Raw genomic sequence first — 25,210 nt, 5'->3', positions numbered from 1 at the left:
GCTTTGAGAAAGCAGCAGTACCACAGAGACTGGAGAGCCCAGTCCTTGGAACCAGAGGGATTCCCCAGGCATGATGACTCTTCAGTGGCAGAAGAAGACTCAGCTACACTGGCTGCTAACTATGACCCCTCACAGGCCCCACCAGACACTCAATGATGTAAATATGGGTGTAGCTTGTTGGTGCTTTTGCAAAATTCCATGAAGATGCAGCCTCTTTGTCTTTTCTCTCCCTTTGTTTTCCCCACTCTTCTATTTTTCCTTTCCTTCAGCTATAGGGTTTAGGTTGGTTTTAGTTGGGCGGGGTATGCATGGTAGCGGAGATGCACATCTCAGGTTAGAACTGTTGGCATAGACGTACCACAGCAGGTACTTCCAGTTAAAAAGTATGGGTGGGAGTTGTGGGCGGCGGGAGGGTGGTTGGGAATGGTTTGTGTTTTGGTACTATTAGTCATATATACTCAAAAGGAGACAGGCACTTATGGTTCACTGACATGGTTAGAGAATGACTGACACATTGGAATGCATGGCTGGGACATGGCAGCGAGGTCTCCTGGGTAAACCTACAGTCCTCTTGTGAAATGTTAATGGAATGCTCGATAAGATCAAGAGGGGGACGGTACACAGGAAAGCCTCAAAGACTGGCACTGACATTCTGATGCTTCAGGAGACCCATTGTCAGGGCAACCACTGTCCCTTTCTGCCCCGCAGAGGTTATCCCCAAGTATATCACTGAGGTTTCCACCAAGGTTCCAGATCTGAATATGCATTCTTTTGGAGGTCTTCAAAGTATGATATGATAATCCCAGCTGGTACGTAGCAGAGACGGGCACTTCTGATTTCTCGGATTTGTATCTACGCCCCCCAGCCTCTTAGAGCAGTATTCTTAAAAAGGCTGGGTAGGCTTGTACGTGAGCTTCTAGAGGCACCATGACTACTAGGAGGGTATCCTAATGGAGTGTGTGATCCGGACCTTGATCATTTCTCTAACCCCTCGGTAACTGGCTGCGGGCTGACGCACTTGACGGCTATCTTACACAACCTGACCTTGGTTGACGTGTGATGAGCACAACATCCTAAAGAGAGGGAGAGAGGGGGTACACCTTCTACTCTGCTGTCCACCGGTCTTTCTCCAGACTCAATCACTTTTTCCTACCGTGTTGTGAAGGCCACCAAATTTGACTCTAAGCACAAGGCCTCTTGGATCACTCATTGGTGGTGATGGAAATAGCATGGGGCCTGCACTAGGCTGTGACAAGCTGGCGCGTGGACCGCTGGTGTCTTCAGAATGAGGAGTTTAGAGAGATGTGTCAGGACTGGTGCCGTCGGTTCCTTGCCAAAGAACAAGGATCAGTGAACTCACAGACCACGATGTGAGAAGCTCAGAAGGCCACAATCTGTGGGATATTATTAGTTATTCCAAGAGCCAAAAAGAGTGTGCCCGATGGAAAGTTAAATATCTCAAGGGACAGGGGATTGACCTAGAGAGCTGTTATGTGTCCTCAAGGGAGGAATTCCTCTTTAGAGATTTGCTTCATATGCCAACATTGCTCCGGAGAGATGTCACGCAGGAGGCCTGTAAGGCCACTCAGAGTTGGATCTATCAATGGGATGACACAGCTAGCAAGACTTTGCATTGGTTGTGTACCCCCATGGAGATCAGAGCTCCTGTGGCTTACTTAGTGGCCAAAGATTGGATTGGATTGGATTGGGTTTTTATAAAGCGCGATAGCTACCCGCAGGCGTCCTAGCGCTGATGATTAACAGGTGTGTATGAAGAAGGAGACTGTGTTTATCTGCTGAACAGAAGAGTTTTAAATTTTTTCCGGAAAGGGAGAAGATTGGGCTCTGAGCGGAGGGAGAGAGGAAGGGAGTTCCATAGTCTAGCCGAATTCACAGAGAAGGTTCGGCCTCTGCACCTCGCTCTTTAAATCCTAGGGTTACTTGCTCGGAAGGCATGCGCCGACCTAAGCTGTCTGATCAGGGTGTGATTAAGAATTGCTCCTTTCCTCCAGAAAGCACGGTGGGGAATGCACATGCTTTTGAAATCGATTCTTTCCCTAATAGGTAGCCAGTGGAGATCTTTCAGTTCAGATTTCACAGGTTGGCGACGAGGGATGCGCAGGAGGATGCGGGCCGAGCAGTTTTGAATTACCTGGAGTTTTTTAAGAGTTGATTGGGGTGCTCCCAGGTAGAGGGCGTTCCCAAAATCCAGCCGGGAGAGAATTAGGCCCTGGATCATGATCTGTCTTGCCTTGAAAGGGAGGAGCAGAAGGATCTTACGGATGAGCCTGAGTATACCCAGGCAGGTAGCAGATAGTTTTACTGCCTGGTAGTTGAATGTAAGTGTCTTATCCATCCAGATTCCCAGGCTTTTAATGGTGTCTTTGGGTTCAGGGGCAGAGTCCAATGAGGATGGCCATATGGAGTCGATGGATTTTAGCGGGGAGTTACCTGATATCATTAGCTCCGTCTTGTATCCATTTAGCTTAAATATGACTGGGTCATCCAGGCGCAGGCGGCTTCCATGCAGCCCCTTAGATCACTCGGCTGGGTTGAAGGGTGATTCAGCGTCACCACCAGCTGGGTGTCGTCAGCATATGATATAATTTGAACACCAAAAGGGCGGATGATCTCGGCAAGGGGGCGCATGTATATGTTAAACAGTGTGGGGCTCAGGGATGAGCCCTGTGGAACCCCACAACTGAGCGGTTTGCTGGGCGACGTGACGTTACCCTCACAGACTCGGAAGGAGCGATCTGACAGGGAGGATTGAATCCAGGCCTTTGCTCTGGAGGTAATTCCTAGACCTGAGATCCTGTGTATGAGGATGTCATGGTTTACGGTGTCGAAGGCGGCACTGAGGTCCAGTAAAATAATGGCCGCAGTGCCGCCTTGGTCCGCAATCATTCTAGCTCCTTCTGTCACAGCCAGAAGCGCGGTTTCTGTCCCGTGCATGGGACGAAACCCAGTCTGTGACACGTCCAGTAAGTTATTAGTTTCCAGGAATTCTGTAAGGGTATTGTTTACGTGTTTCTCCGCGATTTTACTTATCCAGGGCAACAAAGAGTTCGGGCGATAGTTCCCTGGATTCTTCTGGTCTAGATTGGCTTTTTTCAGAAGGGCTCTCACCGTTGCCTGTTTCCAGCTTGGTGGTACAGTGCCTGAGGATAGGGAGGTGTTAATCAGGTCTGAGATGGTGGGCAGAATGGAGGGGATGACTGTCCGCAGGGACTGAGCTGGGGCTGGGTCGCTGGGAGCTCCAGACTTCACCTGGAGCATGATGGTTTCGAGGGTGGTAGGTTCCAATATTGGGAAAGTCTCCAAGGAGACCGAAGGGGACAAGCCTATCTCCGTAAGGCCTGCTTGGGTGGTAGGGACATGGGAGAAAGATGAGTAGATTGTGGCTATTTTGCTATGGAAGTACTCTGCCTGCTCATTGCAGCGGGTCTGAGCACTGTGGGGATCTGGTGGTTTGTCTGGTAGTTTTAGGAGAGTTTTCGCAATTCGATAAATCTCCTTAGGTTTTGACGCCGCTGTGTTTATTTTGTTTTCATAAAAAGTGGATTGAGCATTTTTTATGTTATTTTTATAGAGGATCGATATGGCTCACGAGTAACTGTCAGCGAGTCCTTTGCACTCGCCTTTGCATCTACTTCCACCAATTGTATAGCTCTTATCCCTCAAGCCCCCCAGCAGATCGTAATCAATTTGTAGTTGAACTATTGGCACCCTGCCTATCACCCGTGGACTGTGAGTCCCTGGAAGTCGAAGTCACTTGTGAAGAACTATGGACGGCCATAGCGAGGCTTTAGGCAGTTAAGGTGCTGAGTCCTAACAGTTTCACCGGAGGGTTTGGACGTTTGGTTTGGCACAAGAACGTTCCCTTGTTGCTGGCAGCCTTCAAAGAGGCAGTAACACATGGAGATCTGTCGTCCGACCTTAGGGCGGCTGAAATTGTCATAATCCCAAAACCAGAATGGGACTATACACACTGAGAAAACTATCAACTGATTTCATTTTAGAACTCAGAAGTGAAAATCTAGGCCAATATGTTGGCCATTCGACTCACAAAAGTAATTACTCGCCTAGTGGATTTGAATCAGGCTGGATTTATGCCCTGTTGTGCCAACCGCCAAAAGATACGTAGGGTCCACAATGTCATTGAACTGTGCAGAAGTTGTCCCAGAACCCATGACATGGGCGCAGGAGATACTTGTACTCCCTTTTATCCATTGATATTTTTATGTCTTTTTTATGTATATGTGTATTGTGGCTGTTTTGTTGTCTATACTTTTATGATCTTTGGTGATCGAAATATAGTCTATGATGATGATGGTACTTTATTACTGATAATTGTCCACAGTTGTAGAAACTCAATCTCGTATGACAGCGAAGGACGTGAAATTCTGGTCCGCCCTCCCTCTGTCCCTCCTAGGATGTTCTGCTCCTCTTAAAATTTTTCTCTTCCATGCCTCCTGTACCAGCTGCAAATGTACTGTTTCCTGGTGGAGAAGTTCTTTTTGACCAAAGCAAACTCACTAAACAGGATGCTGCTATGTAAGTAAGTAAGTAAGTCTTTATTGCTTGATTAATTAAAATCTTAGCAGTCTGTACAGTTATAAAAACACAAATGTAGCACAATTTCATATTTCCCTAAAAACGGGGGCACTGTATTCTAAAAACAAGAGTGTAAACTGGTTAAAAATACATGTTATAAAATTATAATGAACTTCATTATTCAGGCAAAGTCTGTATGCGAGACCCGAGCTTACGTCATCTCCTGTGCCCATAGATCTAAATAGTTCATTGTTGGGTCGTGCCCGCTAGTTTTAGTGTCTATGCGGGGAGAAGATCGTATGCAGACAACTGGCGGGGGGCCATGGACGTGGGAGATTATATTCAGGTTCCTGCGCCTTAGTTAAGCACGTCTTCACTGCCTGTCTGCAAGACCGGATATGCAGTTCATTTATATGTGGCTTTAACAACTCTCTCCTCTCCTGGTCAAGAGACTTGCAAATACACAGAAAGTGCAGCACATCTTCTTGTGTTTTTCCCCATAATCTGCCGAGGATGCTGCTATGGTGTGGGGGTCCTTCTCGAATATCCTTGGGGAAATGCTGCTGGCCCGTCTTTGATAGAGGGATAGCCACTCCTGACATTCTTTTGTATTAAAGAGCTACAGACTTACTTATAATAAACAAATGGTTGTAGGGATTTGATAGCCCTGCGTATGTAATGGAGGGATAGGTGATGGGTCGCTGCAACCCCCCACATTAACTTTAGGGAGGCGACCCCCCTCAAAACTTGTGCTCCGTCATGAGGGTGGCACTGGCAGACTGGACTGCTGCTGCAAAATTCATGGGTTGGGGGTAGGTTGATGCCGGAAACTCCACTGTGGCATGGTAACAGACTTCCACAAGTCGTGGCTCTCCAGGGTTTCTTGGCTTTGGAAAACCATTGACATCTCTGCATTAGGTGACATGTAGCACACCGGGGCACTAAAATTCTTTCAAGATTTGCAATCAGAATGTGACATGCACCACACACAGTTCTTTACATACCTCTAGCTCCGTCATGCACTCTTACTGACTATACAGACCGAAGACGACATTCTGCACTTGAAGTGTAAATTGTCCTTACAAACATCAAAGTACATAAGATATCTAACATATATAAAATGCTTGTCCGAAATTTACCAGACCCGATGACTAGGGTGAGGATGTCATGGGAGGGGAACTTCGGACTGATGGGCGATGAGGATTGATGGAAGGCAATGGATGCCGCTAGAGAGGCAGTAATAGCCACCCAATCTCGATTAATACAGCTTGAGCTGCGTCAACGCACGTAACTTACTATAGAACAATTTCACTGCATTGGACTAAATGCTACCGAGGGCTGCTTGCGATGTGATGACCCAAATTGGGATTTGCCCCAAATGTTCTGGCACTGCCTCGTAGTTTCTCACTTCTGGGATGGGGTGTTAAGACACTTGGAGGAAAGGCTGGGATGGCGATTACTTAGGGACTCCACATTTATTCGCCTTCATATTACAGATGGCTTAGAGCAGAGCTTACCAAACTCTGTGTCGGGACACAGTACTGTGTCGCCTGCCATGTGTGGGTGTGTGTCGCGCGATGATGCATAGCTGCCAAGGTTTCAGATAGCCATATGTGACGTTTTCATAATTTCAAGGGTTATGATGAGTGACATTTCAACGAGTATGAGAGACACTTTCTCCCGAGAAAAATGAAGATATGGTATTCACTGTCTATAATTTAAGACTCTCTGGTTGGTACTTACTTGGACCTCGGCTCCGGCAGCAGAAAATCCTGAGTCAGTCCAGAGTGGAGTCTGCGTCGAAGGCAGCTGGTGGTCGAAGGCTCAGGCAGCAACTCTGTTCTGCAAGTGCTGGCTGCGGCAGGCAGGCTGAGCTCACTTAAGGCCACAAGACACAGCAAATTGGGTTTCCAATACTGCCCGGCCCTCCACAGATGGTGGTTAGACTCCTGTGAGTTCCCGTGTCACGGTCAGGTCTCCCCCTTCTGGAGTCAGTCGGCTCGGGCTGAATCAGGCGCGGGAGGGGGTAAAATAAGCTGAGCTAGAGCACTGTCTGTGGCGGCCTGATCGGGTACGAGCTGCTTGTAGCAACGGGCGAGCGGTGCCATGATCATTGAATTTGCTTATTCATCCGCAAATTAAACCAACTCGGTGCCCCGCCTTTTTCAAAACTCCCTGGTGTCCTCGCTCCAAAGCAGTATGCGACGTCCCGCACAGCGACCGATCATAACGTCAGACTGCAAACTGTCAACGGGATAAAATGCAGTTTATTTATTCAGTTCATGATGGCAACACTGAATCATGTAACACGCGGTTATACATTTTATATATCATGTTTCGTTTAAAGATAGTTAGCTTGAAAATGGGCTTTTTAAATAGGGAAAAGTTTACTAGAAATCATTAGTGAAATACTGCAATATGCCCTTTGACATCTCTGCATGTCAAAGGGCATATTGACTACAGCAAAATGAAGAGAACAAAATTTAAAATTTTAAGTTAAGGGTGTAGAATAAAAAAAATTACATCTTTGAGTTATGTAAGCTATTATTTGTGATGCTGTCCTCAAGGTGCAGATAATAATTTTGAGGTTGTGTTGAACTTTCATGAATAGATTGTTAGTAAAAATAAAAAGGGTACAAAGGTTAGGGCCAGTGGAAATATACAAGTATGTGGCTGCAGTGTTGAGCAATGAGGTACAGTCCTACCATTACCTTGTCCTTGTGTCCTAATCCACCTGTACAAAGCCAACCCTTACCTCCCATTCCAGTTACTACTAGAAAACTTGAAAGAAGATGCGTTTGACAGATTTATTGATTAGGGGGTTCAAATCACAAAGGTACCATAAACATGCATTTCAAGCCTAAAACTCAAGCCATGGTTAGCCTTTTAAATTTGGGAACGCCCAAAGCTTTTACATTTGTGGCCATTCTCATACTCCAATCAAAAACTCTCTCACCCTGGAAATGAAATAAATAAAGCAAGAAATAAATCAGGAGACAAAAGATACAAAAATAAGAGACGAAAGTAAAAAACTGATTAACACCCAGTTTTGCCACTCACCGTCTTTGTTAGAACAGATTCACAATTGCTTTATTAACCTTCATGCTTTCTAAAATTTGCTTGAAAATGCACCATTTGTCAAAACATTCTCGGGGGGTGAACCCCCCAAACCCTCCTTAGGTGGATCGGGCTCGCTCGCTACGTTTACTCGCTAGACTGCATTATTGTGTCGCCAAATGATGCATGTCTACAGAGTGTGTCAACAACACGAAAAGTTTGGAAAGCTGTGGCTTAGAGGGTAACAGGTATCAGAGGTATTTGCTTTGGTTGGGTTTTATCATTGCAAAACGAGATATTGCGCAAGTCTGGAAGGATGCTGAGACTCCTTAGTTCGAGCAGTGGGCCAAAGGCATGGATTTCCGTATCACGCTGGAACACCCGATCTACATGGCAGGAGGGTGCCCCAGAAATACAAAGGTAATGGAAAGAATGGGCTGGATCACATAGCTCTGAAGAACATGACTTACATATGGGTAAGGAGACTCGGAGCTTGCCACATAGTCATGGGTTGTTGCACTATGTTTTGAACCTTGCTGCCTTGATATTCAATTGCTCTGTTGCAAAAGGGCTGCCATCTCTGATAACTGTCTGTTTTAATGATCTGTACCACTATTGGGAATTGTTTGAGAAAATCAATAAAAATGTTTTACAAATAAAAATGTTTTTAGATAGCTTCACAATTATAAACAAAGTCTGGTTCAATTGAAACTAATTTCACCAAAAATGGCCCCTATCTTTGGAGAATCCGAGGATTACCAGAAAGGAGTACAAAATCAGAGGCCTTTTCAAAGCTATTCAATAAAACCAAAAAATGTTGGACATGATCTCAGTCTTTGGACACCTGTGGCACTTTTGTTTGGATCCGTCACATGTTCTACATTGAAGTTTAATTTGTGCAAAACTATAAATGTGTATCTTGCCTTTGGTTAAGGAGCGTGCTCTACTTCAGTTTGCTTCTGGACACTCCTGATAGATGATCCTGTGAGTCACAGGCTGTTATTTTTTCTTTTGTTAATAAATTCTTTCAGGATTTAATTGGAGTGAGAGTGGCTTTCTTCAATAAGTGGTACATTTAGGCAATAAGGTAGTTGAGGTCTCCTTCTGCAATAATACCTCAGAATGATCAAACAGTGACCCAAAATCATACAAGAGGTTTCACACATTGTCCGTCCTTTAAGCCATAAGTCTTCTGAGGCATTGCCCCACACTGAAAGCCACTGGATAACATAGTTGTCATCTATTGGACCTGACATCCGTGGCTTGGTTTCCCCAGAACATTTTACCTTCACTCCTCTTGTTTTGCAGAATTTATTTTTGTTGGCCTTAGAACTGTGCACTATATCGCTGTTAAACAGTGCTAAAGTGTTTGTGCTCTCATCTCTAATCATGGTAACATTGGCTTACACCCAATTGGCCCATTGAATTTACTTATAAGCCCCTAGCAAAGTGGTACTACATGTACCCAGGGCCAGTTAGTTAAATGCTACTAGTGGACCTGCAGCACTATTGTGCCTCCCTCAGTAACCTTTTTAAGCATGTATAAGGTCTGCGATTACAGGCGGTGTGTAGTTTTAAGCTGTCATTTCGACATGGCAAAATAAATTTTGGGCCAGGTCTAAACCTTCCTCTTTAATATATATAAGTCACAGCTAAGGTAGCTCATAAACAACCCATAGGGCACAGTGCAGTGTATTTAAAAAAATTGGACATGTGTTTTTTTAAGTTTTACACGTCCTGGTAGTGAAAAACCCTTAAATTCGTTTTTCACTATTGCAAGGCCTACCTTTGCCATAGGATCACATTGAATTACCTTATCACTTTTAATAAATGATACCTTTTGATTGGGAACAGGTAGGAAATGTCATGTTTGTACCCAACTGCAATTTAAAATCCTCTTGAATGGTGAAATCGGATTTTAAAGTTGCAACTCTGAAAAAGTTAACATGTCCTTGTTCTAACCATTTTGCGCCCGCAACCTGTACCCTAGGTCAAATGACTAGGTGTAGTTGGCAGTTGGCCTTTGTTTATTCCTTTGAGACAGTATCACAAAGGGGGACTGGGTGATGGCAGGAGGGGCCATTCTGACCTGATGGGAGGGCCGAGCTGTCACCTCCCACACTTTTACTTCAAAGGAGCTGCCTCAGCACACACAAAGAACGTCTGACTAGCCTTTTGTGACCCCCAGACATCCTGGTACCAGTGCACAGGAAGGAAGGAAATTTCATAACCAGATGTGGGGGAGTCTAGACCTTTCTCGCACTTAAAAGCTGGCAACAGTTATAAATATTGGACCCTCTGACCAACTTTTCAGTACACTCCTGGACCTGTGGATACTACAGAAGAATAACTGCCAAGCTGCCTGAAGCCTGCACTGCTGTTTGAGCAGGAAGACTGGACCTGATCCCTTCATCCCAGGCTACTTGAAGCGACTCCAAGGGTCTGCTGATGGACCCCTTGCTCAGAGCAAGAGGCATAAAAGCTCCAGAGGCCTCCCTGAAGCTGCCCAGCTGATCTCCTGCAACTTGACCTACAACTGGACCTGCTTGAGCCCTACTGGTCACTGCAAGACTGAGCCTCTGATCCCCAGGAGGTACCTCCCCAGGTCCTCGGCACTTTGTTGGAATCAGAGTGCGCTCCTCTGAAGAAAAGGAGAAAATCCTCAAGGGTTTGGTACCTTCTGATGGCGAACTGGCCTTTTGGAGCCAAGATATTGTCGGCCGCGCCAGCCACCAACTCAAAGCTCCGGTGAGCCTGACTCTTTGTATTACAGCAACCTCCAGTGATGACCAGCAATGTGAGATCTGCACTTTGCACTACAGCATAAATAGTCTATGGTGGCCACTAACGCGAAACTTTTGCTATAACCTTCTGTGATGTCCTACAGCATCTACGCGCTACTAGTGATGACCGTCTGTGAAGCCCAGCCTGCTCCTCGTGCTATAGCAACATAGATCCACGATGCTCTCGTTGCTCCTCGTGGCCTCCTCCACTGCGAACTGAACTCTTTGCACCAAATTTTTGAGAAGATAACTTTTTCAGGGGGACTTAGCTGGTCCTTGTATCTGGCCCATGCTTCCCCATGGTTGGCCTGAATTTGTGACTTTCACACAGTTTCCCATAACCAGATAACTAAGAGTGGCACTTTGTGCTTTTAGGGGCCAGGATACCCTTGCGGGAGATTGTGCACTTTACATAAATACATAACTTAACATAGGTGCTATGGTTATCTTTAGACTTTTAAATTTAATATCTGCGGTTTCACTGATTGGATTTTTGTCATTTTTGCGGTCAAATAATGTATAAAATGTTACTATATGGGGCGTGGCCAAGATGGTGACCAGGTAAGACGCGTTTCGTTTGTCTCCCCGCTCCCATCTGCTTGCCGGGCAGCTAAAAGGGTAGGGCAAATTACATCAACTCGACTCTCTCCAAGATACTTGCCGGATATTGGGGATCGAACATGCAGAACAGGAAGAAAATGGAGGACAAGGCCGCTCGAAATCTAAAGGAGATAGCAGAAAGTAGGACGAGGCCATACTAAAAACTACACACAGAAGCCAGATCCCCCCACGATAGCGCAGGAGAGACACGCTGTATTAAATTCACTGCTTAAGGCCCGGCGGGTGGCAGTCAGGGAATTCCCAGGAGCGGGGAGGACAAGATGGAATTGGCCACATCAAGCACCCAAATTTTTTTACACCAAGGACACGTGTGATTGGCCTGCGGGTCCTGGACATTATGGGGAAATGTTGGGATTTCAGTGGGATTCGGGGGGCAGGGAAGGGTCTGACATAACGAATACAAGGGCTATGGGATCTACCAGTAGGGTTGGAGAGGAGCAGACCTATCCTCAGCCTTTGATATGTTCAAATCTGATAGATCTTCTGAAACATAGAATGGGTCTATCAGGGTCAGTGTTAAACTGGTTTACCTCTTTTCTCCATAACCGAACGCAAAAATTCAAGGTCAACAACACTCTTTCCAAACCTGCACCAGTAACATTAGGAGTCCTGCAAGGGTCCTCACTATCTTCTCACTAGCGTCTAACGTGCAATATCACATGTACACTGGCGATACACAACTTTATCTTAAGATCCACACCCTAGAAGAAATTAAATTGCTTAACACAACGCTCAGGAACACCCAGCCGTGGCAGGCAGAAAACCATCTAAAAATTGAACGCTTTAAAAACTGAATTCCTCCTTATAGCTCCACCCGCCAAAGTCCCCATATTGCAAGACTGGATCAAACATCTTACTGCACTAAACGTTCAACCAACCATTGTGGACTCAGCGAAATCTCTGGGAATAACTCTTGACAGCAACCTCACTATGCAGAAACACATTAGCAAGGGAGCAAACTCCCAGATAAACACACTGAGGAAGTTGAAACCCTTCCTGCCAGTCAATGACTTCAAGCTGGCAGTACAAGCTCTAGTTATCCCTCGTGTGGAGTACGGAAGTGTCTCTCTGTGTGACCTTCCAAAAGCTACCACAGCACCCCTAAGAGCTTTAATAAATGCTGCAGCGAGACTCATCACTGGTTCGAAAAGAAGATCCCACATTTTCCCAGACTTAAAAGCCTTGAATTGGCTACCGCTTGAAGCCAGAATTCATCTAAAAATAGCGTGCTTGACGCATAAGGCCATACATCATAATGCACCCAGCTAACTCGCACAGAAATTGACGATCTCTGGTGGGATAAGATCTTGAAGAAGTGCGGAAAACCTACTACTGAAACCTCAAAGATTCCACAAGAAGAAAACATATAAACAAACCTTCTCTGGGATGGCGCCCAGGATATGAAATACACTTCCCCCAGAAACCAGACTGAATACTTCTATCGCATCTTTCAAAAAGGAAGTAAAAACGATTCTCATGGCAAAATTCACCTGATCATAGACTAAAGAAATTCTGAGCTCAATCGTACCCTTACCAGTAATCCTTACTATGACAAGGGTCCAACTAGACATCCTAGTCACTTTATCTGCCCTTGACCTGATTCAACGGGTATTTCCTGTTATGTACCCTACTGCTTTCTTTTGCATGAGATAGTGTGTATACGTGATTTACCTTCATTTATTTGTTTGTATAATTAGCCTGACTTAATGTAAAGCGCTCTGATATCCGGAAGGATCTTGTTCGCGCTGTATAAAACCTTAAAAATAAATACACAGAGAAGAAGCATGGGTTTGCAGAGATATTTCTTGTTCGCAATATTTATATCCGCATGATATGTCGCATCATCACCTGAAAGTCCTTATGCTTAATGTGAAAGTACTTAACTACCCTACCCAATGGAAAGCTAATTCTTTCATATTTAGAGAACTCAGAAGCAGATGTGTGCCTCCTTGAGGAGACCCACTTAATACCCAGGAACTGGCACTGAATGAGGTCGAGAGACTTTTCCCAGCAATTATTCTCGTCACAGCAGATAAAAAAGCAGGAGTAGCAATCTTGACTGCTAAATGATTTTGGGGGAGGTGAAAGATAGGATAGCAGAAATCAAAGGGAGGCTTTTGGCATATACACTACAGGTAGAGGGAAAGACCATAGCGATTGGGTCGGTTTATGGACCCAGTGCGGGCCAAGAGGAGTTTTTGAAACTGGCTCTTTCAGAGGTCCTGAATAGTCAAGTCCATCTGACACTCATTGGAGGGGACTTAAATATAGTCATGAGGCAGCCAAAGACAGATCCGGGAGTCGTTACACAGAGAGGGGCGAGGTCTCACGGGAAGGGATTAGTTGGCTTGGCTCCATGGGACCGCTAAATTTGTGGCGGGCAAAATATTCTCAGGCATCGCAGTACTACTCTCATGCTCATGGTAGGTACACCCATCTAGACTACTTTTTGGGCACGACGGAGCTGGTCAAACTAATGAAGGAAACGAGCATAGTGCCCGCAGAGCTTTCAGACCACGACGCTGTAACTGTCTCCCTGCAATTACCTACACCGCTGAGACATTCTGGGGTGGTGGAGATTAAAAGAAAGTCTGTTACATAAGGAGACAGTTTTGAAACAAATCACTAAATGCAGTGAAGAGTATCTACAGATAAACAACTCCCCAGATGTTCCCATAACCACGCTGTGGGAGGCCATGAAGGCAGTGGCTAGGGGTGAGATAATTGCAATCACCGCAGCAGAAAATAAGGCATGGAAAGAAAAAAGAGACCAGCTAGCAGCGCAAGTCCTGGAGCTGGAACAGGTGCATAGGCGTACAGGGGCACCCAGGGTATGGAGACAGCTTAATACAGCGAGGATGCAATTGGCTGGATTAGATCTTGACAGCGCTGAATATGCAGCACTGTGGCTAAAGTACTCCTACTATATGGGGGGGGCAGGATAGGAAGAATGTTAGAGAGCAAGCTCCGGACACAACAGACTAAGGTCCAAGCCATCATAAATAATAAGGGGGAGGAACTCACTAAAGATGAAGTACAGCCTACACTTTCATGGACTTTTACGCTGAACTCTACGCAGGGGAGAATAGATCCAAAGAGCTCATGACGAAATACCTAGAGGGGGCCCACACATCTAAGATTGCTCAAGAACAGGCAGAGATGCTAGATGACCCTATTAGACAGGAAGAAGTTATTGGAGCTATTGTAAGACTTAAGCCTCTGAAATCCTCTGGACCAGACAGGATTTTGGCGAGATTTATAAGGTCTTTTGTCATATCCCAGCACCGGCTTTGACATGGCTGTTTAATTTTGGGGGGGATCAATACCTTCTGGAATGCTTTCGGAGGCAATCGTGGTCCTACCCAAGCTGGGAAAGGATAAAAAAGCACGTGGTTCGTACCGTCCAGTGTCCCTTCTTAATGTGGACTTGAAATTGTTCAAAAGCATACTAGCCGCACACTTAGATCCTCTGATGTCTGGGAGTATCGAACTGGATCAAGCTGGTTTCGTTCAGGGTAGGCAAAGTGGTGATAATTCAAAGAGGATTCTACATCTAATAGACAATGCACACCAGACATGCATGGATACCCTAATACTGACAGTGGATGCCAAAAAGGCATTCGACTGAGTAGAATGGAGTTATCTCGAGCAAACGCTGATTCACTTTGGTATAGAGGAACGCTTCCGGTCATGGATAGCCGGCTGCTACAATTCTCCCACGGCGACAATTAGGGTTAATGGTGTCTCCTCCAGGCCCTTTTTAATATAGCGGGGCACCAGGCAAGGGTGCCCGTTGTCACCACTATTATTCACCCTATATATTGAGCCGCTAGCCCAAAGGGTCAGGGATAATCCCGAGGTAACAGGTATTCCATTTGGGGGGGAACAGCATACCATCAGTTTATATGCCGAAAATTTACTTGCTTCACTGGAATCTCCTGAACTATCGCTACCGGCCTTCCTGGAGGAAATGGAGGCTTTTGGGCGGGTATCTGGGTTCAGAGTTAACGTTGGGAAATCACAAATTCACCACTTAAAGGGATCCCTACTAGGCTTTGTGGCAAAGGAAAACCATCCTTGGGGCATCCAAGCAACAGACTCTACTCCCTATCTGGGGATCAAACTAGCTCCGATGGTGACACAAATGGTAACGCTTAACTACACCAAACTAAATCGACAGATCATGAGAGAGCTAAATAGTTGGAGGCATCACTGCTTATCGTTTTCAGGCCTCGTAGCTGCCGTCAAAATGTCAATTCTCCTGAAGGCCTTGTATCAATTTCAGACACTACCGGCCACGCCACCCAAGAGAATGCTTACGAAGATACAAAATGATATATCTCACTGTGTTTGGGCAAGTGGACGCCCGTGCATGCTAAGAGAATTGGGTTATTTGAAACCAGAGCAAGGAGGGTTGGGGATTCCTAATCTCCTGGAATATTTTAGAGCGACCCAACTAAGATTCTTAATAGAGTGGAATAGATCTCACTCAGCATAACACTGGTTGTTCCATGAGAGGGCATTAGCGGGGCTACCTTTATGGAAATACCTTTTTTAAAGAAGGCAGATAGACCACAAGGTCTTTTGCGGTCAGCTGTTAAAAAACCACTGCTAGAGGTATGGGAAAGGGTAGCTATCAAGAAGGAACTCATGACGTTCCTGTCCCCGATGTCACCACTGACAGACAACAGAGAATTCACACCAGGGTTAGACACACTGGCATTTGCAGCATGGCAGTCTACTTCTTGCAGTGCAGCAAGCCACCTATTCGACCTAGAGGTGACTATTCCATTCGCACTGCTACAAGATTAATCCACACCTGAATCGGAGGGATTTCATTATATGCAAATTTGACATTTGTGACTCCACCAAGATATACAACCAAAGGTCAGTCGTAAACTGACCAGGTATGAGAAGTGGCTGATCACGAAAAAATTCAGATAAAAAACTGGTTTACGAGCTTTACGATATGCTGTGACCATCAGCCTCCCTACAACCCCCCACGAGTCAGAGAAGGTGGGAAAAAGAATTAGGGAAAGAATTATCGAAGAAAGAATGGGGTGAAATGTATTACAGGGCCAAACACACAGCACAGAATACGGCCAGCAAAGAAATGGCTTTTAAAAAAGCCACATGTTGGTTCTTAACCCCTGTGCATCGCAATATAGGAAATCCAAATCATAGCCCAACATGCTGGAGAGGGTGCGAGAAGGAGGGAACTTTCCTGCATTCGTTATGGGATTGCCCACATTTATCAAAATATTGGCCCAACGTATTGGATGAGATAGATTTAAGGTTTGACAAACAGATTCCAAGATTCCCGGAATACATTGTCCTAGGGCTCCCTAACCCCTTAATGTTCCCATTGCAAGCCCGCAAAGGGAAACAAATGGGGCTGGCCCTCGGGGCTGCACTTCAAAATATTTTGACACACTGGGGAACACAAGTAACACCCACATATAAAGGTTGGCTCCATAGAATGTGGTATACCTTGGGGATGGAACGTATACATGCCTCAATGACAAACTCTGAAGCTGCATTTAAAGAAATATGGAAACCACTTCTCACCCATAAGTCTGCGCAATTTCAGGAAATTACAGGTCCAAGATACCTTTGGCTTCTCTGGATAGGAAATACAGGAGAGCCTCAAGATGCACAACGAACTCTGAAGCTAGGAAGGAAGTGATAAGATGGGTCCAGAATAGAAAGAAACAATGCTATGCCAGAAGGGGTATGGGGAGGGAAGGGAATTATCAGAATGTTGATTTCGCTTTATTTTTCTATTCTGGGTAAATATGTCCTTAATATAATATGTATTCCACGAATCTCAAGTGCACTAAAGTAGAAGAGATGTGTGATAAGTAGATGGAAATTGTACTAGAGATTGTCTAAAATATGAGGAGGGGAGCAAGCATTTGTGATACTGTCATAAACTGGTATTTTGTTGATTACATTAATAAAAACAGAGTTAAACTTACATTTTAATATATGTTCTAAGATTGTGTGCGATTGTTAATATGTTGTAGTTTCACTTTATTATTATTTGTGTGCTGCATAAATACTTAACACATTGCCTCTAAGTTAAGCCTGACTTGTTTGTGCCAAGATACAAGATGGTTAAGCACAGGTTAATTTGATGACTTTTTGTGTTTCACCCTGACACCCCTGTGGTTGTTGATTGAGTAGGGTTTCACCCCCCTCAACCAATCAACCCGTTTCTCACGTCATCTCATTCACCCTAGGAGACAAAAGACTTCATGGTCAAGATTGTCATGACCAGACAGTGTATAGATTATCTCTCATTTGAGTAATGAGACATCATATGTACTATTCTAAAATCAGGACACAAGTTATCTTAGTTGTTGCCCCACATTCAGGGCAAGGGACATCTCATGCCTTTTTCCCAACTCAAAGATCTCAGGGATTGTCCCTCATTCAGGCTGAGAAATATCTGAGGCATTTTTCTAAATTCAGGTGAATTGGTATTACAGGCATTGATCCACCTTAACATCATGACACGGCTTAAGGACTATCCAACATTCAGAACAAAAGATGTCTTAAGCATTGTCTCCATTCAAGCCATGAGACATAAAATGTGACATTACACATCTAGACCTTTAGCGATCTTGTGCATTTGTGCACATTCCAGTCCTGTAGGGTAGGCCATGCCAATAGACATATGAAGTTTAAGTCCCAATTAGAGACTCGAAAAAATTTAATTTTATATCAAAAGGCATCTGCAGATTTGAAAGCAGTGTACCCAATCCAGGCCTTGTCCAAGCTAATGGAAGTGTTTGAAATCCAACTTAAGGCAGGTTTGTAAATGGTTAGGTGTTTAGCTATGGGTTAGACCATGTGAATAACAGAAGAGGGCATATAGCAAAAGCAAGTAGATGCAATGGAGAGCTGCATGGAAATTCCGTCGAAGAAAGGCCCAGCAGGTACCTGGCATTGTTCCAGTGTGCTAACAGGATAGTGCCTGAGTTTACTATTGGTGGGAGCTGGTTTTGTTTCTCGGGACTGAGCTAGCTGCTTTTCTTGCCTACAGTGCTTTGGCAGCGCTTTACAAACAATGCAAAACAAAAGGTTTTAAAGCGTAGCAGTCAGACCACACATGTTTCAATACCATAAGTTTGCTTGCATTTGTTGGTTCCTGTGTTCTGCAGGGTCACGGTGAGCAGCGCTGACCTTCTTTCTGAGGGAAGAGGGGTGGCTGGCTGCTGTAGCCTAACTCAGAGAGTCCAGCAGATATATGATAAGGATTCCTCAAAATTCAAAACAATGTATTTGTTTATATGAACATTTCAGTTTATTCAATCAATCAATAACAGTATTTCTAAAGCGCACTATATACCTGTGAGGGTCTCAAGGCGCTGGGGCTGAGGGGGTGCTGCTACTGCTCGAAGAGCCAGGTCTTGAGAAGCCTTCTGAATGTGAACAGGTCTTGGGTCTGCCGTAGGTGGGTGGGGAGGGTGTTCCAGGTCGTTGGATGAGAGGGACCGCAGTGAGGCCGGCGAAACGGAGCAGGCGGGTGGGGGTGTAGAAGGTGAGTCAGCTGCTGAGTGATGCAGGTCCGGTGTTGTGGAGTGCCTTGTGTGCGTGCCTGAGGAGTTTGAAGGTGATCCTCTTGCTGACGGAAAGCCAGTGTAGGTGCCTCAGATGGGGGGTGATGTGGCTGAGGTGGGGGGTGTTGAGAATCAGACGTGCCGAGGCGTTCTGGATGCATTGAAGCCGCTTCAGGAGTTTGGCCGGGATTCCTGCGTAGAGTGCTTTGCCGTAGTCCAACCTGCCACTGACGAGGGCCTGGGTGACCGTTCTTCTTGTTTCGGTGGGGATCTACTTGTAGATCCTGCGGAGCATGAGGAGGGTGTTGAAGCAGGAGGAGGAGACGGCGTTTACCTGCTTAGTCATGGAGAGGGTGGAGTCCAGGATGATTCCTAGGTTGCGTTTGTGGTCGGTAGGTGTTGGTGCTGTTCCCAGTGTGGTTGGCCACCATGTGTCATCCCAGGCTGAGGGGGTGGATCCGAGGATGAGGATCTCCGTCTTGTCCGAGTTCAGCTTCAGTCGGCCGCTCCTCATCCATTCTGTGACGGCCTTCATTCCTTCATGGAGGTTGTTCTTGGCGGTCTAAGGGTCTTTGGTGAGGGAGAGGATCAGCTGGGTGTTGCGGGCATAGGAGATGATGTTGAGGTTGTGTTGACGGGCAACGTGGGCGAGAGGGGCCATGTAGATGTTGAACAGCGTTGGGCTGAGGGAAGAGCCCTGGGGTATGCCGCAGATGATCTCGGTGGCTTCGGAGTGGAAGGGGGGGGAGGCGGACGCTCTGTGATCTGCTGGAGAGGAAGGAAATGGTCCAGTCCAGGGCCTTCTCTTGAATCCTGGCTTTGTGGAGGCGTAATTGTAGTGTGTGGTGGTAGACCGTGTCGAAGGCGGCTGATAGGTCTAGGAGGATGAGGGCTGCTGTTTCTCCATTGTCTAGCAGGGTCCTGATGTCATCGGTGGCGGCGATGAGAGCGGTCTCTGTGCTGTGGTTGCATCGGCACCCGGATTGGGACGGGTCCAAGATGTTGTTCTCCTCGAGGTAGTGGGTAAGTTGTTTGTTGATGATTTTCTCTATGACCTTCACTGGGAATGGGAGCAGGGAGATGGGTCGGATGTTCTTGAGGTCCTTGGGGTCCGCCTTGGGCTTCTTGAGCAGGGCGTTAATCTCGGCGTGCTTCCAGCTTTCCGGGAAGGTTGCTGTCTCGAAGGAGATGTTGATCACTTACCGGAGTTGGGGTGCGATAGCTGTGTCGGCTTTGTTGAAGATGTGGTGTGGGCATGGGTCTGGCGGTGATCCTGAGTGGATGGAGTTCATGATCGTGCGGGTGTTGTCGTCGCTGACGTTGGTCCAGGAGAGCAGGCGGTTGGTGAGGGTGGTGGTCACGGGGGGATGGAAACTGTAGTTATCGTGGTGGTTGTGACGTTGAAGCTGTTGTGGATGTCGGTGATCATGCGGTGGTAGAAGGTTGCCAGCGAGTCGCACAGGTCTTGTGAGGGTGGGATGTGTTTGTTTATAATATGAAAGTATACCATTGCATTGAGTGACAGCTGTTAGAGGTGAGTCATAAAGAATCGTGAATTTGGAAGCATTCATGCCCCCAACACCATTGCCCTGATGATGATGCTAATAGCAAGCCAAGAGGAAATTCTGGGCCACATTTACAAGTAAGTGCCGCAGCTCAACACCACAAGCCCTTTGGCTGCGCCACTCTGCTGCACTTTCAAAGCACAGGGATGCGTCATATCTACAAGGATAGGGCGGTTTCCTATGCTCTCCCCTGCATTGGTGCACAATTAGCTGACATGCACCACTGCAGGCACCCATGCACCATGCTGCAAGGATGCCTGCATCCCGGGGATAATTGTTTATGTGCATGAAGGTGCCCCTTCCTGCCCATAAACAATCTGAAATGGCATTTTTCAACTTCTATGTGTGCTGCATTAGCACACATAGAACTTGTAAACCAACATTTTTTTAACAATTGTTTATGTGGAGCAAGGGACACCTTCCTGCACATAAACAATTATAAGAGGTGATTTCCTCAATTTATGTGTGCTGCAAAATGCAGCACGCATAGAAAGAGGAACAAAACCGAGGAAAATGATTACATTTCTTCTCTTTGTGCCTACCTACGCCTCTCCTGGGAAGGTGTAGCATTCAGACGCAATCCAGGTTTATGATTTCTCGTAAATCTTGAAATGTGTCAGGTTCCATGGGTGTTGCATGGGAACACCCACAGCAACGCCTATGGAACGCCCCTTTCATGCTAAATGAGGTGTGTAAAGGCTTTTCATGTCCTTGTAAATATGGGGCAGCAAAATGCGCCTCTGATGTGTCACAAAACGTGATGCACCGGTGGGCAAGGGGCTTGTAAATAAGCTCCTCTGTGTCTTTTGCCCCTATACGTGATCTAAGGTGTTACTATAGATTACCATTATAGTCTATTGTTATTGTGAAGCCTACACTGCTATATTTCAAGGTGCTCTTGTGATTATAAAGGAAAAGGAGGCACTGTGAAAAAAGGACTTGCCTAGGTTTATTCAGAATGGTCAAGTGGAAACCAGGATTGATGCAGGAGTTCCTGGTTTCATGTTGCGCAACTCAACAGCTACATGGTTATGTCTTTATTTCTTCTGCTTTATATCAAAGCACGATGCTTTGTGTTTAATTCTTTGAGGCAGGAAATCAGTGCACTGTGTTAAATACATCCAAACTATGTATTTTTCACAAGGGTTGATGGTGGCAATGTTTGGGGAGAGTGATGCTTTAATGCAGATGCTTAAATGAAATCCAGAGTAACCACACTTGGTCAATGCATTAAGACCATTTGCTCGAGGTAACTAAAAGTCTTTATTCATTGTCATCCATTCTTGAATGAATTAATCTACTCCTCACCCATCCAACTATTCATTCATTCGTTGTGCCATACCGACATGCCTCCATTCTCCATCCATCCATACATTCAATGACTGGACAAGGTTCTATGTTGAAGAATGTTTTTTAAAATGCACAATATTTGCAAATGTTTTAACTTTTCTTTGGGGAGATCCCCTCCAAGCCCCTCCTTGCCATGGCCAGGCTCACTCGCTACATGTAGAATGAGGACTGGCAATGCAGACAATGATACCCCATAACTGACTCCCAAATTCAGACCTCGCAATTTCTGATATTTTCATAAATACACATTATGACAAGTCTGCTCCGCAGGAGTCCTGCTTCCACACATCCAACCCATACACAGAACCAGATCAGGAGGACAGATGTTCTCTTACATCAGAGCCTCCTCCACTCTTCTTGAATTCCGCAAGAAGCTAAAGGCCCAGCTTTTCACTTAACTAACCTACCCGAGGCAGGGGTAAGCACACACACCAACTCAGCATCAGGATACCCGTGTAGGTGATAGCGCACTTTACAAATACACATAACATAACACAAGATTTCATAGATAGGGCACACACGCTTGAACAGAGTTTATGCACCGTCTTCAATGGTAGAAGCAGGTATGAGAAATGACTGCAAGAGATCAAGACTGTGTTTCACGACATGGACAAATAAGGAATAGACACTCATCTTGTATTAAAAGTATTTCACGATTTATTCATCACAGTAAGGTTGGTACTCACAATACATGGTGTTTGGAAAGAGAAAGAATGTTCAAGGTTTGTCTATTTTCGCATGTCTGTTAGGTTGCTGTAGTGTACCATATACCATGCAAGTAAATGACCACTACTCTTTCAATTAATTTACAATGTGTTAGAGATGGAACCGTCCAAACCAAATGGAGGACACGGGACATATTGGAGAAAATATCAGAAGTCTTATGTGAAAAGGGTACATTGCTATGATTTTGAATGTTTCCAGCAGGAGTATGTGTGAGAACTGTACACCATTAGTAAACAGGGTTTAGTCAACTTGAAGGCTTCTTAAACAGAGGATCGTCACTGTCATTGATCTTGGAAGGGGACTTGGACACTGAATATTGATTTAAAGATGATTCTAGCAAATCAGCGAGGTGATGCTGAAATGTAGTCGCCTCTTATGCCTATGCAGAACCACCTGCGATGTTCACGTGTTCTAGCATCTCTGCAATGAAGTTGATGCTCGGCAAGAGATATAAAGTAGACTGCAATGTTGCCCTCAATAAACCAATCCAAAGTAGCCTTGAGAGCTCAGTGGACAGATTCATACGGATGTATGACGGTACAACGCGGTATAAAACATCGCAAACCATCACAACGCAGGTTTCACAACGCAAGTCGTTACAACGACTTGCGTTGGAGGGCGCTGGACTTAGGAGTAGTATAATTTACTATTCCAACTCCAGTCTACATACAGTAGGGAAGGGGTTGGATAGTAAATTATACTATTCCTTGTCCTAGAGCGCCCTCCAGCGCAAGTCGTGGTAACGACTTGCGTTGTGAAACCCGCGTTGTAATGGCACTGCGGTGTCATTACTGCGTTGTAAAGGATGTTTCCCGATTCACACATGCTGACGCATCGCATCAAAGGATCTAAGGGAATGGTTCTAGTTATATATTTAGCTGAGATTTTTTTTATCAAGTTTACTTCGTAGGAATACGAGGCCATGCAATGACTGAACATCTAAGGTAGGTTCTCGATCTGCTGAGAAATATGGAGGACAATCCTAATTGTTAACATATGTAGATGTGCTCTATGACATATGTAGGTGTTGCATCTTGGTACTGAGGCATTACCAATAACATATTAATATTGAAAATGTGGTGATTGTCTTATGCAGAACATTTTAATGGCAAATGACTCCTCAGTTGCACACCTAAAAAACGTAAGTGGCATGTGAAAAATATCTTCATCACTCTTTCACAGCTATCTCTATAGGATGCCTGACTTTACATACTTCGAAGTTATGCCGAATCATGGGCTTATAACACTAAACTAAGAATTGGGCCCCCAGCTCTATAACAAAGCCGGAACAGACAACATTGTCCGTGAATATGTGATAATTCACATCTGTGATCATACTAGTTTGAAAAAGTGATCTACCACCCTAGCATTCATTGCACAGTAATTTCTTCTCTCACACTGCGCCAAATATTCTTACTTACAGCAAATTTAAGCCAACTATTAACTCACAAGGACCCTGCATTTCCAATGAGTGTTTGACCAAAACTCGTTTGATTATCATATGAACAGTCTCCCCACAAGATAATGCTTTGTTAGCAGACTTGCAACGTAACTAAATTATATGCAATGTCATCAACCTTTCGAGGACAGCGTCCAGAGTGTTAGATATATATATATATATCGGAAGGGAGTATGACAAACCTAAGTCTGATTGGTTCATTTGTTTCATGGAGGGTAATCAAGGAAGTGAAGGTAGGAATGACATCAAGAACTGAATGCAAACTGCTACTTGGCCCACTTCTGAAAAAAAGATCACGAAAGAAAAACCATCAGGGGGAGAAGAACTGCCACTATGATTTAGAACATGTGCATGGGCAGTGCACCGGCAACCATAAGCCATCAAGGCTTTAGGCAGTAATCCCTGAGGCCTCGAGGGGACCAATACTGATGAGAACAAAGAATGTGACCTTCAGCACATTTCTGGAAAGGAGACTTCTGATCCAATTATTACATGACCAAAAGCAGAGATTAGAGAAGCATGAAGGCCAATGGAGTATCAGAGAGAAGCAAAACAGGATCTCAGAGACTAAGCTAGACAAAAGAGATATTACCCTGCTCCTTCACTGTGTGGAACACTAGGAACACGTAAACAATATGACGTAGAAAGAGTATAAAGGGCGTTTGGAAAAAAAGACCATCCTGGGAAAGAGGGATGTTCTAGCCATGAAACAAGGGCATGTTAGAAACTCATTACTTTGTAGATAAGAAATTAATTTGGGCATATGAATGTTATGTGCATAAAAAAGAAACAATGTGAGAGCCTTCACTCCCTTTACCTCTATGATGTTGAATAAGGCATGCATTGTGTTATTGGGGAAGTTCAGGCCAGCAACAAGATTGTGGCTACTTTATTGTAGTTTTATACCTGAAGGGATCACTGTTTCAGAGGATATGTTTGCATTCAAGAACAGGAAGTCAAAAGTAAGGTTCAATTAAAGCAGAAGGAGTAAAAAGAAGAAGTATATGGTTTTCTAGAAGTGAGGTTTACACAAATGCAGATTCTTCTTTTAACCTCTTCATTGGAAGAGGCCAGTGATATACATACTTTGTTGCATTGATACATTAATATTTAACTCGAAATATACACTTGAAGAAATATGAAGGAGGAGTAATGGTTCTAAGAAGACTTGGTAGCACCAAACTGTCTGAAGTGGAAAAGTGTTTTGGTGTCCAAGTCTCCGGAGTACTTGACTGCCTCAGCAAAGAGTTTGACCACCTGGAAAACAAAAATACAAGAGTTTCAGTGTCATCACATGTTTTCACAACAGGTACAGAAGAAAGGCGTGGGTATGGGAGGGTGAGAAAGAGCAGTTGCGCTGAGAGAGAAAAGGATAACAGAAGAGAGCTTGGGAGACTAAGTAACAATGTAGAAGGAAGTGCAAAGTATTACTGAAATAGATACAATGACATAGAAAACAATTACTTTTTCAAATACTGAATAATATTTAGTGTGGAAAAGAGCCTAGGACCAAAGGGAGAAAGGAGA

At 45.0% G+C, this 25,210-nt stretch overlaps 1 protein-coding gene across 1 annotated transcript in view; it reads right to left on the bottom strand.

The window, feature by feature from the left end:
* Positions 1 to 22,132: 22,132 nt before the first annotated feature.
* Positions 22,133 to 25,210, bottom strand: part of CPS1 (carbamoyl-phosphate synthase 1) — a 161,772-nt gene continuing 158,694 nt past the window's right edge. Inside the window, exon 38 of the mRNA XM_078680583.1 lies at positions 22,133 to 24,940. Coding sequence (XP_078536709.1) covers positions 24,842 to 24,940 — 99 coding nt within the window. The 3' untranslated portion in view covers positions 22,133 to 24,841. The remainder of the gene's footprint in view (positions 24,941 to 25,210) is intronic.

Source organism: Lissotriton helveticus, chromosome 3_1, assembly GCF_964261635.1.
Source record: "Lissotriton helveticus chromosome 3_1, aLisHel1.1, whole genome shotgun sequence".
Lineage (NCBI taxonomy): Eukaryota > Metazoa > Chordata > Amphibia > Caudata > Salamandridae > Lissotriton > Lissotriton helveticus.
The sequence above is the reverse complement of the archived record's forward strand: the minus strand, read 5'-3'. Positions and strand labels throughout refer to the sequence as shown.